General features: G+C 37.7%; 1 protein-coding gene across 1 annotated transcript in view; it reads right to left on the bottom strand.

The window, feature by feature from the left end:
- The window catches only part of LOC128741083 (uncharacterized), a 114,212-nt gene that overhangs the window by 98,427 nt on the left and 2,401 nt on the right, over nucleotides 1-13,384 (bottom strand). The window contains exons 3-4 of the mRNA XM_053836659.1: nucleotides 6,998-7,129; nucleotides 4,461-4,633 (exon numbers count right to left, since the gene is read on the bottom strand). Coding sequence (XP_053692634.1) covers nucleotides 4,461-4,633; nucleotides 6,998-7,129 — 305 coding nt within the window. The remainder of the gene's footprint in view (nucleotides 1-4,460; nucleotides 4,634-6,997; nucleotides 7,130-13,384) is intronic.

The raw sequence follows: 13,384 nt of genomic DNA, 5'->3' as shown, positions 1-13,384 counted from the left end.
GCATATTTTGCCAAAATAGCATTTAAGTAGCATTTAAGGCAACTTAAATGCTTATTGGCTTGCTTTTAAATTGCATTGGAAATGCTGATTGGTTACCTGGGTAATTTAGCTATGTTATAGTTATAGTGTAATTATAGTGTAGTGAAATTTTGTAACTAACCTTAATGTGAACATTGTATAGTATTGAATTGAACAATTTGCTTCGCACTGTGAAGCCGAAATTGCGGCAGCGGATGTGCCGGCCAGTTGAGTTGACTTGACTGTTTCTGAAATACCCACTAATATCATGTTCACTGCTAAGAAACTGAAACGCTCCTACTCGACAGGTCCCGATTAGTAAATGTGCTGATGTGCTAGCAGATTTGTTGTGTTTGATTTTTAACATATCTTTTGCCATGTTCCCAGCATCAAAATCTGGGGGCCGCCAGAACGTCAAAAATTATCCTGGCATCACTAGCCTCACTATCGCTTGGCTTTAAGCTATTTGAGATTATAGTAAGTTCTTGTCGATTCGTCGGATGCTCCTAACCACGCGGTAGAGTCCTACACGCTTAGCTTGGTACTTGTATATCTTTGCAATTTACTAATAATTCAGGAGTTCCACAAGAAAGCAACATTGGACCATTCTCATTCAAGCTGTTTTTAACGACCCTACTAGCACAGTTGCTACAAATCAATTGTTGCAACCTATTTATGACTAATTTCAGTCATAAATAAGTTTCTGCAACCAAAAGTGCGAAAAATGTGCTGCTTGGGGACGTCACTCTGCTATTAACATCTAGCTGCAAATTAGTATATGCTGATGATCTAAAATTGTACCTCGTAGTTCGGACTTTGGATTGTTATTTACAATCCTTGCTCGATAATTTTGTTGGCTAGTTGCGAAGTGTGAGATTATGGCATTTGAGCCATTTTAAAACCAGTATTTTTTTTCTGATCTATCATGCCGACGAACTGAAACTAAAGAGAATCGACCACATAAGTGACCTCAGCATACTGTTAGATTCTGGGCTCATATTTCACATATTCGTACACTTTCTCTACCGGTATATTTTTGAATAGCGACACATACCCGCCTAATCTTAAAACTGAGCATTTTGTACACGATGTAAGATTAGGCGGGTGATATATGAGAAGCAACAAATTCTACAACTCTTAAAAATGGTCTCAAATTTGCCGTTGACCGACTTGGCTGAAATTTTGACCAAAGTCTTAGGATTGAATATTAAACAAGTGATGTTGAGCTGAGGACTTAAAAAAAACTTAAAATTGCTTGGAAAATTATTGAGTTATTCATGATAGTATGTGTACACCTAGCCAAAAAACGTTTTTTTGCAGTAACTTGAAATTTTGGGGGTGTTAGGAAGATGTCATATGTGTTTTAATGATGTGCTAGGTGCGACTAACAACGTACACTAGGTCACTTGCAAAGTATATTAAAAAAAATTTTATCACACCATGTTAGTGAATGAGATGTCTTAACCCAAAAATGACCGCCGCTGCATGAGTTTTAGAATCACTCGCTAGGATCGTGTGCCTGTCGTGCAATTAGTTCATCGAGGACACGCACCAAAACTTTCTCTGAGCAGAACGGATGACAGTCTCCCACATGCCGTCTAAATGTGATTAAAAACTGGTCGAAATTGTGTAACATGTAGTTTTGACTAAGCAAAGTCTAGCTACAAAACTTGGCAAAAATTCAGATGATCTAAGCCCTGTAACAGTGGGATTTCGTATTTGGCATGGTTCGATTATGGCAACAAACATATCCATTTATGGCAATAAAAACCCGATTTAATCCACCTAGTGGAGAAAGGAACCTTTGTTATACGGTCTTACTTGCTATTTGAGATAGAAATCGACACGTCTTCGGAACATAATTCATCTATTGGTGATCGTTGCGTTGGTTTACATAAAATTTTTGAAAATTGAAAAAGTTTACAAAATTTGAACAAAATAGGAACACTTTTAAATTTTGATAGATCCTTTTTTCATGAAATTGCTGAGTAAGGATAAGTAAGTTATTATTAATCTGAGTAAGTGCAAATAAAAGTAAGTTGTAAGAGTAAATCTTATCCTTTAGCATATACATAGTCTAGTAAAGGTCTAGTTTATAGGTTTTTGAACTATGCATAGTTTCCTGTAATGCCATTCTATTTGAATCACATCAATAGAGTTTTCTTGAATAATCTTCATCAATTTTTATTAACTCACGCTGTTGTATTTTATACAACACGTGTAGGTTTTTTAACGCCATATTGTTATAAAGTTACAAATCGTTGTTTAACTAACGTATATTCTTCAACAAACTTATTGTGAGCAAAATATCATAATTATTCAATGCATTAATAATTTAAATTGTTGGGAAAATTTATGCAGCAAAACTATCAGCAAATGTAAAATGTTTAAAATGTATCCGTCTGCTGGTAGTCGAGTAATTAGAAGTCAAAATTAGGATATTCTTTATAATCAAAGTTCTACAGTTCCTAAACAAGCAAACATACAGGTATACTATTTTCAGCAAAGTTGTGTATTTTTACTATTTGTATAATTTTGTAGTACATGAAAAAGTCATACAACAATTACAAAAAGAGCAATAATAGAAAAACTGATTTTACAAATTCATAAATAATAAATAAGATATTTCTATCTTCGCTAAAGAGATAGAAGGTTACTGTCTTTAGCAAAATTTCTTGTAATAATATGCTCTATAACTTTGCAGAACACATCAATGTGTTATATTGACACTGAAGAAAAATATTTTTTTTATTTTACTTTTAGGGGGATTAATAAAAATTTAAATTCCACCAGACGAAAGAGCTTTCAATTTCAAGAAACTCTTCCAAAGGTTCGATAAACCTAAAACCAAGTTTTCCCAGTCAAAACTCTAGTGCACACGTTTTCTTTGGTTTGGGCTTTGGGGCTATTGTGCGCGCGAGTAACTGTGTTACAAAAGTTGGTGCGAGTGTTCGACGGTTAATATATTTTAACCGGTAAAACCAATTCTTATGAAATTTTGCATATATATTCGTAGTGTCAAAACCTCTCGTTTCATATTAAAATAATTGAAATTAGGTAAATTATCTTGGTTAAAATCATTATAAATTATTGTTAATTTTGGTGGGGTGTATACGGTTGCTCATAACTTTCAAATTAAACGTCCAATCAAAAAAACATTCAATAGTGATCTATTAGGATATATTATCTTTCGAATGAGACTAATAGCGCATAAATCGGTTTGGCCATCTCTAAGAAACAGGCGATAATTATTACCTTGTCCATTATTACTTGTTTGTTTTCAATTAAAAATTCCTGAACAATTTACGTTTAATAAGGGCTTTCATTTGATACTAAGATCGATGAAATCGGTCATGTAGTTTCGAAGAAACCCGTGTCACGTATTTTTCACATTTTTGCTTATAACTTTTAAACGAAACGTCGTATCACGAAGCAACTCAATAGTGATCTACTAGACAATAACACCTTTCAAACAAAAGTAATAGCGAACCATTCGGTTCAGCCATCTCTGAGAAACAGGCGATAGAAAAAATCATTACATACATACACACACACACACACACACACACACACACACACACACACACACACACACACACACACACAGACATTGCTCAAATCGTCGAACCCTATCGATTGGTATATGTGACTTGGCCCTCCGGGCCTCGGATCAATTTCGTGTTTTTCGACCAATTTTTAAACCTTTGTTATAGTATAACAAAGGTAAAAATATAAAATAACAAAAAAATAACACTCAAAAGCAATAAAAAAGTCGTGTGCAAAATTATTGAGCATAATTGATTTTTAAGTGCTCCTTTTTAACAGATTATTATATTTCGCAACCGGTAAGAGATAGATAGTTATTTGAAAAAAAAAAAAAAAAAAAAAAAAAAAAGTTTGCATCACCCTGATAGGTGAATTCATGGTCACCCTAATAATGCAAAAAGAAGCGCTATATTTTATTATTAACCTTCTCCGAAGACACCACCCTTGAAAAATTACGCATTTCTTTCGCAATTGCTAATGTCCGCATTTTTTCGGATTCGGACCACCGTGCAGTGTGTTCATGAAAAAAAAGTTTGCGGTTATGAAATGTTTTGAATAATAATATTTTTATTACCGTAGGACTACGTCTGACAGTAGGCTGCCAAAAACTTCATTACACCGGAAGGATAGTTAATAATATTTAGTCAATTTCTAACGCATTTACATTCAATTTTTTACATCTAAAAAGGGTCTCGATTTTGGCAAGATAGACGATTTGTTGTCAAATTCGAAATACTGCTGTACTCGTATTTAAATTCATTACAAAATAAAAAAGTAGGGATCATCAAGTGTGAGTATTCAGTATAATTTCTCAATTTATCTGAAATTTTTACTATAAACAGTTTTGGCTTCGCCCGTTGATTTCATACTATATATATTTAAATTTGTAATCTCACCTGGGATACCGCTGGATCGGTGCGTAGTCGGCAAGATTCTCATCCGACGGTGCTCTCCGGCCGACACACACCCCCAGAAAAGACTGCGGTGCATTACGGCCCGACCAGCAGCCGAAAAAGCGCTCCCGCCGTGGCTGTTCTATCGAGCTGAGCTGTCTGTCTGTCAAGCAGTACTGGAATAGAAGAAATACACGATAAGATAGCAATTCAGCATTACTACGAATGGGTTAGAATGTTTGATGAAGAAAAAAAATCAAGCTCCACTTCTGGAATGATTGATGTGTGTCCTTGTTGCATACTGTCGCATGAAAGTCGAATCAAAGAGAACAAAGTAATGGAAATACAATAATTCTAAACCATGCGAGATAGATTGCAGGTTCGGTTTACTTTCAGGACTCAACCCAACATTCGGATCGGACAGGCAACCGGAGATTGATTCAAACCCAGTTGGGATGCAAGTGATGATAGCATCAACCATGAATCCCCGGAAGGATAGCCAACGATCAAACGAAGAAATCCCACAGAAGAAAAGAGCGTTGACGATGTCCACTGAGATGATGGCCTTTGTAATCGAAACTGTTCGGGTACAGTGGCTTTCGATGTTCTGGTTGTCGGCTGTAATCGACCCGGTTGGGATAAATTTAGATAAAGGTTTTTGTTTTGATTTTCTTATCCCATGTGGATAAAAAGCCACTAACCGACTAACCAAAAATCTTCGATGTTTAATACATTGATTTTTTTCTGGGTGAATAAAACGTTACTTTGCTGTCCCATCCATCTGACTGGAAGTGATTCTAGTCGAAATGTAAATATTCAAATTCTGTGAATTTATTCTTTCCGGACAACCACTGATTCGTCAAAGAAAAAAAAACAAGAACAGTTATTCAATTGCTGGTGCGCAGGGGGACATTCAGTGTATCTCGATTTGATTGAATTCACTCAATCCATGTGTGTTCCATTCGCAGTTTGTATTATATTGAGCTGTTATTTTGAATGATACTGCTAGTAGGAAGGACGGAAGATTCTGACAATCTGAATTTGACTTAAGGGGTTACGAAACCCGGGTAAACTGATTTTCGAAAATTCAATCTAGAGCGAATTCGATCCAGCTTGGTTCCGCCTCACAGGTAATTTAATCCTCGGCGAAAGTCGCTTCGGGAATATTTCGTACATTAAAGTTTATCCGCGTTGCGTTATGAGCATTTGCATATATAGTGGAACGTTAAGAAACAAGTGCGGTTGTAACACTTCCGGTAAAAAATTCAGCATTCAGTTTTACGTTGAAATATAAATTCTTTTATTAAAGACATTTAATCGGAGAAAAAGGTGAAAACTCCAAACAACTTTCTTTCCTTTCGAATTCAAAGGCACATTGAACTGCAGCGTATTGACTAGCAACAGTGGGGGAACGACATCAAAAGAGTGTGGCAATGAATTTTTAACGACATAATTCCGAGTACTAACGGGAAGTCGGTTTCTTCTCTTCGGCACTGTTTGCTTGACTTGCTCAGCAGCAGCAGCAGCAGCAACAACCGTAGTAGGAGGAAGGCTCTGAAAGTGGACTCTTTTTCATTAATATTCATTGAACGAAACTGAGAAACGGAGATCGTCTTACGCCAACCAGAACACTACTGACAGAACTGGCTGGGCGGTGGAGCGGGCAAAAACGAGCGGTACTTTTCAACTGGCACTTTCCTGCTGCGCCTAGAGTGAGAACTGTCAGTCCAAATGGTTAATTTGATTTTCTGAAAGGAACAGTGGTGTTTCGGGAAAACAGGTAAACTAGGAAATACCATTAACAGCTGCGTACTGATGAATAAAATTAGCATAACAGGACACAAAAAGGGTGTGAAAAATTGTTGTAAACCAACCCGATTTTCGAAAAGGTCCTGTGATCCTACGACCAGATAAGATAATGAAATTTTCGAACAGTAGTTATCAATATTACTTACAAAAATCTAAAATACTTCTAAAAAGTGACTATTGTCAAACTGCAATCTCCAATGATGATGTTAAGTCAGATTGAAAAACAGACATTTCTTATCTTTAGCCGAATTTCTCAACATTTATTGCCACTGTTTGATTACTAGTTGACTTATCTGGATGATTTAAATTTTGCTGGGAAACTAATTAATGTCTTTCTATTGTACTCATTTCTGGCGAAAGTTTCCTCCAAGAATATTGTACGTAAGTTGATCGTGCCATTGAATTAAAGACACAATTACAACCATCAATCAAATAATTTCCTTTTCATGTGTTGATAGTAAAGCGAAAGTTTTTAAAACAGAAAGTTCTGAAAGAGTTCATGGTTGACTGAAAATAAATTGATATAATTGAATTGGCTTATTCATTACGAGGGCCAATGTTTCCAAAACAAGGTCGAACTTGGAAAATGAGCCTGTTTTTCTCCCGACAACAGCCACATAGATCACCGCTAATAGAGCTGCTGAAGGGGAGAAAGGAACACCATTTCATGATTTGTTCATTTGTTGTTTTTCCAATAATGTACAGAACTGCAATAAAAATAGACCACCTACCTGTTCGCGGATGTCTCCCTTCGAGTAAACGGGTGGCCTCGAACCGGGTCCCGTGTCGAAAGGACGTCCTTTTTTCCTGCCCATGGTTTCATCTTCAGAATCGTAACTTCGCGCTGCTAGATTTGTGGCCGACTGTGGTACGGTAGCGGACCCCGCGCGGAGTGGAACGTTGTTCGTTCAGGTGGAAAAAATGAAACAAACAAAAACATAGCGTAAAAATCATGTTAGTGTAAGTTTTAGTAGAGTTTCGGAAAACTAAACCCAAGAATTCAAAGATATTTTTTTGTTTATCTGCGTATCATTTGATGCTTTCAATTAATCTGAAACATTTTCATAATTTCATAGTCTATTTCTCTGGTTTATTATTTAACTCATGAGTAATTCTCACTAAAACGGAGCCACTACTGACACGAGGTCTTTAAATATTGAAACTTTTGCGCTTAATTGATTGAAAATGGTTAAAAAATAATAATTACACTTTTGATACCTCGAAATAGTGGACCCCTTGCGCCAAGGGGTCTAACAGGTTAAAAAAAAGTTGAATTTTGAGCAAACCTTGAGATCTATATCATGTGGTATTTCATAAATTTGCCATTAAACAACTAACAAATGGTCCGGTTCTGTAAAGAAGAACAGGGCTTTAAAATGAAATAAAAAATTTTTGGCGGCCATCTTGGATTTGGTCGCCATATTGGATTTTATTAAAATATTGCCGTTTTCACCATGAGCCCCCCAACCGATTTCCATTTTAAGACCACCATTAAAAGTTAAGAAAAATTCTACAAGAAACATTCATAAAATTAGGTGTGTAATGGCATTAACTGAATAAAACAACCACAGTTATTTTTAGCAAAGTTCATAATTTTCAAATAATTATTGTGATACATATTTCCAAAATTTGCTCCTGTATTCCATAGTCATTGTCAACATTGTCGAAAGTAGCCAACTCCTAGGACTTGCAAATGACTTTGATATCATAGCCAGGAATACATATGAAGTACACACCCTTGCCGTGTTCGAGCGAAAAATGCTGCGGACGATATTTGGTGGAGTACAAACTGAAAGCGTAGAGTGGTGGAGGCGTATGAATCGCAAGCTACTGGCACTGCTTGGCGAGATTTCTATCGTACACATCGTAAGGATGCCGGACAACCATGCGAGGAAAATTGTGCGAGGATAGTTCGTTCAATGTCCAAAATCGATTTCAATTTCAAGTTCAATTCAAGCCCAATTCAAGTTCAGTTTTAAGGCTAATTTTAGGTCTAATTCCATGCGCAATTTGTTTGTTTATTTATCATCATATTTTGAGTTCAATTCAATGTCCCATTGCCAGATTTGAAATCTAATTTAATGTCCCAATTGAAGTTCAATTTCCTGTTTTATTTAATTACTATTTCACCTATCATTTTCAAATCCAGTTGCAAGTGCATTTTCTGATTCTAATTCCATGTCAAATTCTAACTCCTAAATTCAATTTCAAGTCCTATTTCAAGTTCAACTTAGTGACCCAATCGAAATCCAACTTGGTTTAATTCCAATTTCACTTCTGATTCGAAGTCCAATTTCAAGTCCAGTTAAGGTCCAGTTTCAAATTCGAATTCAAGCCCAGTTTAAGTCCAATTTAACGTCTAATTAAATGTCCCATTTTAGGAATAATTTCAAATCAAATTTAGTTCCATTTCCGAGACATTCGATCCAAAGTCCTATTTCAAGTCTTTTTCTTTTGCTCATCGCTCGTCACTGCAACCAGTACAGTTGATCTATATCGCCCGAGTGTTTGCTGTAATCTGCACTGCATTTCTTTTATTGCTATTAATGTTTATGCGTGCATGTGTATTGGGTTTACCCTGCCTTCAATGCTTGCTAACTGGGGATATATAAAACCATTCCTGGTTAGGCTGACCAGTACGTTTAACCCTCTGTAGGCCAAAGTTTTATTATAATTTCAAGAATTTTTTAATTTTCGCACGAAATAAACGTTTTAAGTTAACGTATTAAATCAAACTATGTATTGGAATGGGTAGATTAGACTATAATGAGAAGGAATGAGTATCAGTGATTTATAGAGCGTTTTTGTTTTTTAAGCTGGGTTAGTTCCAACCACTGAATAAACAAACATTTTCGGGAGAATTAACAAACGTTTTCAGGTTGTCAGTGTATTGCTTATAGCGGGGTTGAAACTGTGAGAAAATCCAGAGCGAACGAGTCATCTAAAAAGTGCATCCCAGAGTAAAACTAAGCTTAATCTGGAAGAAAAAAAAAACAAACATTTTGACAGCCATTCGATTGAAACTAGAGCGAACTTAGGTTGAACCTAAGGACTTGCAAATGACTTTATCATAACCAGGAATACGTAGGAAGTACACACCCTTGCCGTGTTCGAGCGGAAAGTGCTGCGGACGATATTTGGTGGAGTACAAATTGAAAGCGTAGACTGGTGGAGGCGTATGAATCACGAGCTACTGGCATTACTTGGCGAGATTTCTATCGTACACATCGTAAGGATGCCGGATGACCATGCGAGGAAAATAGTGCTAGGATAGTTCGTGCAGGTCAAAAGTAATTTGCGACTTCTGAGACAACTGGGAAATTGGCGACGAGTGCTCCAAGATCGAGTTGAATGGAGACGACTACATGAAACAGCATTTTGTTTTTTAACCTGGGTTAGTTCCAACCCAACCATCATCATCATCATCATCATCACCACTGAATAAACAAACATTTTCGGGAGAATAAAAAAACGGTTTCGGGTTTGTCAGTGTATTGCTTATAGCGGGGTTGAAACTGAGAAAAATCCAGAGCGAACCCGTCGTCTAAAAAGTGCATCCCAGAGCAAAACTAAGCTTAACCTGAAAGAAAAAAAAAACAAACATTTTGACAGCCGTTCGATTGAAACTCGATTAATTGAAGACCGAACCTAGGTTAGACCTAAGCAAAAACAAGAACGGTAATCTTGGTAATCTTGCGATTACAATTCCCTACTATCGAGTCTAATTCCAAGCCCAATTTCAGGTTCAATATTAGTTCAGTTTGTAAGTCAATTTCCTATCGAATTTTAAATAAATTCAATTTAGGTCCAAATTAAAGTTCAATTTCCTGTTTGATTTCATATCAAACTTTTAATCAAATTTCAAGTTTAATTTTAGGTCCACTTTAATGTCTTAAGGTCTGAAGCAAATATGGCACTTATAAACTCAAAACAAACAAATCATCACGTGGGTTAAAGTTGGTACAGCGAAATTGATTATTACATGGAAGGATCCTAATGCTGGAAGGGGACTCTTATAACCCCGGAATGCGCACAAGTGCCTCTGCTTGTGGGTCCGCCCAATCCCTTTTGGCCCTTCTGTAACAGCATTGGTGTGAAATTCATTTGATAATCAAATTTGGATCTACTGTAATTCTACCTACATACATTGGCAAGTCCTTGAAATGATGGTGGCTTTCCCCTACTACTACTACTACTACTTTTATGTCCGATATCGGGATGGAATTTGGTCCAAATTCAAGTCAAATTTATTTCTTGTTTCAACTCTGATTTCAAGTCCAATTTCAAGCTCAGTTTTCAGTTCAATGTTCAATTCCAATACCAATTTAAGTTTAATATCAAACCCAATCTATTTATATAAGAGGCTTGTCTGTAGCCAAAACCAGGCCTCTGACAGGTCGTCATACAAGGCTTAACAGGACGTCATGTTTTCATAGTAATGAGTTCTATTCTCAGTCACCTCACTGGTCTACTGCTGGCCTGCTCGGTTGCTCAACTGGTTGACTAGACTGTTCGACTGGACTGCTCGACTGAACTGTTCGATTCTACTGCTCGACTTGACAGCTCGACTGGATTGCTTGACTGGACAGCTTTATTTCACTGTTCGACTAAAACACTCGACCTGACTGCTCGACTCAACTGCTAGACTGGACTACTCGACTCAACTGCTCGATTTTACTACTAAACTTAGCTGCTCCACTGAACCACTGAACTTGACTCGACTACTCGACTCAACTGCTCGATTCAGCTGCTCGGCTGAACAGCTGGATTCAACTGCTCGACTGAACAGCTGGATTCAACTGCTCGATTTGGCTGCTTGATTCAACTGCTCGATTGAGCTGCTCGACTTAAACACTCGACCTGACTGCTCGAATCAACTAGTTGATTTAGCTGTTCTATTCGACTGCTCGATCCAACTTCTAGACTGGACTACTCGACTCGTCTCAACTGCTTGATTCAACTACTCGATTGGACTATTCGAATCGGCTGCTCGACTCAACTGCTGTACTCGATTTCTCGATTCAACTGGACTCGACTAAACCACTCAATTCAACTGCTCGACTGGACTACTCGACTCGACTACTCGATTAAACTGTTAGACTGGACTGCTGGATTAAACTACTAGACTTGACTGGTCGATTCAACTGCTCGACTAATCAGACTACATAAATGTTGCAAACAGCCAGAGTTATGAGATGATTTCGAACAGTTGATAGTTATACACCATACAGAGCCGCAACCTTTGAATGCGTTTTTCTCGAAGTTAAAATTTTGTCACTCGTTTCTGCAATCTGCCTGGCTTAATACCGACCATATGAATCGGTTCGTAGCAGAAAATGGACGGTTCAAAGCCACTCACACAAAAGACCTATTTGACCCACCTATAGAATCAGCACAGTGGAGATAATGTTTTTATTCAGTTAACTAAAATCCAATGCGAGCATAAAAACTATTTGTTTCAGTGTTCATGGAATGTATCCGCAGTTTTCTGAACAAACATTTATATTTTCCGGGTCGTAAGTTTCGGGCTCAACTAGTTTCTTCATATCTCGCTGCGAAGTCTGTCGAATAAAAACAGAAGCTCAAGTTTCAGTTTTGCCTTGCTCTCCTTTACTAGTGCACTATCCAGGACAACACCAAGCCCAAGCAACAATGTGAGTTTTATTGTACTCTTATGGTGGTCTTCAAGACCAATTTTTGGTCTTAAATGCCACCATGAGATTGTAATAAAACCCAAATTATTACTTGGGAGATCACGAAAATATTAGACGTGTTGAAACAAATGTCTCTTAGCTGCAAGCTTTAGACTTATTTTTACGGTGAAAGCAGAAGGCGAAGTACTTTGAGATACTGACGGTAAGCTTGTTACTCGAGCACCAATCTTCAAATTTATCCATTAGGCGTTGCAGCGCAATGCGGTCGGAGTCCATTTAAAGTACCTTAAAGATTTATACGTCGTCAGCATATAAAACCGCCAGCCAGCTGTCAGAGTTCATTTTCATAAAGTGGAAAGAGTAGAGGTCGGAGGGTGCTTCTCTGTGGTACACCAGAACGAGTCAGAAAACTCGGACCCAATCTTCCACTCAGCCTACGCTACGGTGTGTTAGTGTAACCACATGCAGAACGGTGTGCTTCACAAAGCTTGTAAAGAGGCTACTGTGATCTATCCGATCAAACGCTGCTTTCTGGTCTGTGAATTGATGCAGTGTATACGAATGTTGGAATGAGGCATTGAACCATAGTGAAAGTGGTCTAGCGAGAACAGTAGAATTCTTTTTTAGGATGCTATACCGTCAGGTCCTTTCGTCAACGAGTGCTTTAATTTTCTGATACCTTTTCAGTTATCCGCGAAACGTTGAGGTTGCTGACTTCGTTAGGAGTGTTTCTAAAACAGCGGCAATTTGTTCCAAGGATGCAAGGATCCAGAAACAGGCCAACGTTTTTCGTTTTTCTTAGAGTTGACAAATGACCAGAACTTCTTCGAATTTCTGGACTCGTAGAGTATACTGTTTATATAGAAGACGGCTGTAGGCTCGAAAATCACTACAGTCGATTACAGTTAAAGTGTCGATTGGTGGTTTTATAGCGTGATCTGTGCGAAGCACGCAAAGCAGAAGATCTTACGTTTGAATCGACGGAGATGTGCATTTCCCCCTGGAGATTAAACTGTGCAATGTGCGAATGAATTGATCAACAGTGGATTCAAAATCAGGAAAGAATGACAAGGATTGCTAATCGACCTTCACAATTGCCGTAGTTAGGCCATCAAAATCAGTTCTGTCTTCTGTGGAAGTCTAAACCGTTGCAGCTACGCTAGGTCATTCGACACTAGAAAAGAATACACACATCCAGCTGATTTACTGCTGTTCTGCTACTTACAATCACTTTTAAAGACGGAAAACGCTCTGCAAAATAGCTGTTGCGAGTGGATCATTTCGTCAAGCCAGGTTTCCGTCAAAACGATTATATCGAAGTCCGTCTCTGTTACAGCATCAACATAGTCATCGATTTGGTTCGAAGTCCGCGCACGTTCTGGTAGTAAATCAATAATGGATTGAACGATTTCTGCAGAGGTTCAGGCACAGAGCTGGAAACGAGGACTGCGTCATCGGAAGAAA

This window comes from Sabethes cyaneus, chromosome 3 (assembly GCF_943734655.1).
Source record: "Sabethes cyaneus chromosome 3, idSabCyanKW18_F2, whole genome shotgun sequence".
Classification (NCBI taxonomy): Eukaryota; Metazoa; Arthropoda; class Insecta; order Diptera; family Culicidae; genus Sabethes; species Sabethes cyaneus.
This window is presented reverse-complemented; position numbering and strand designations above follow the sequence as displayed.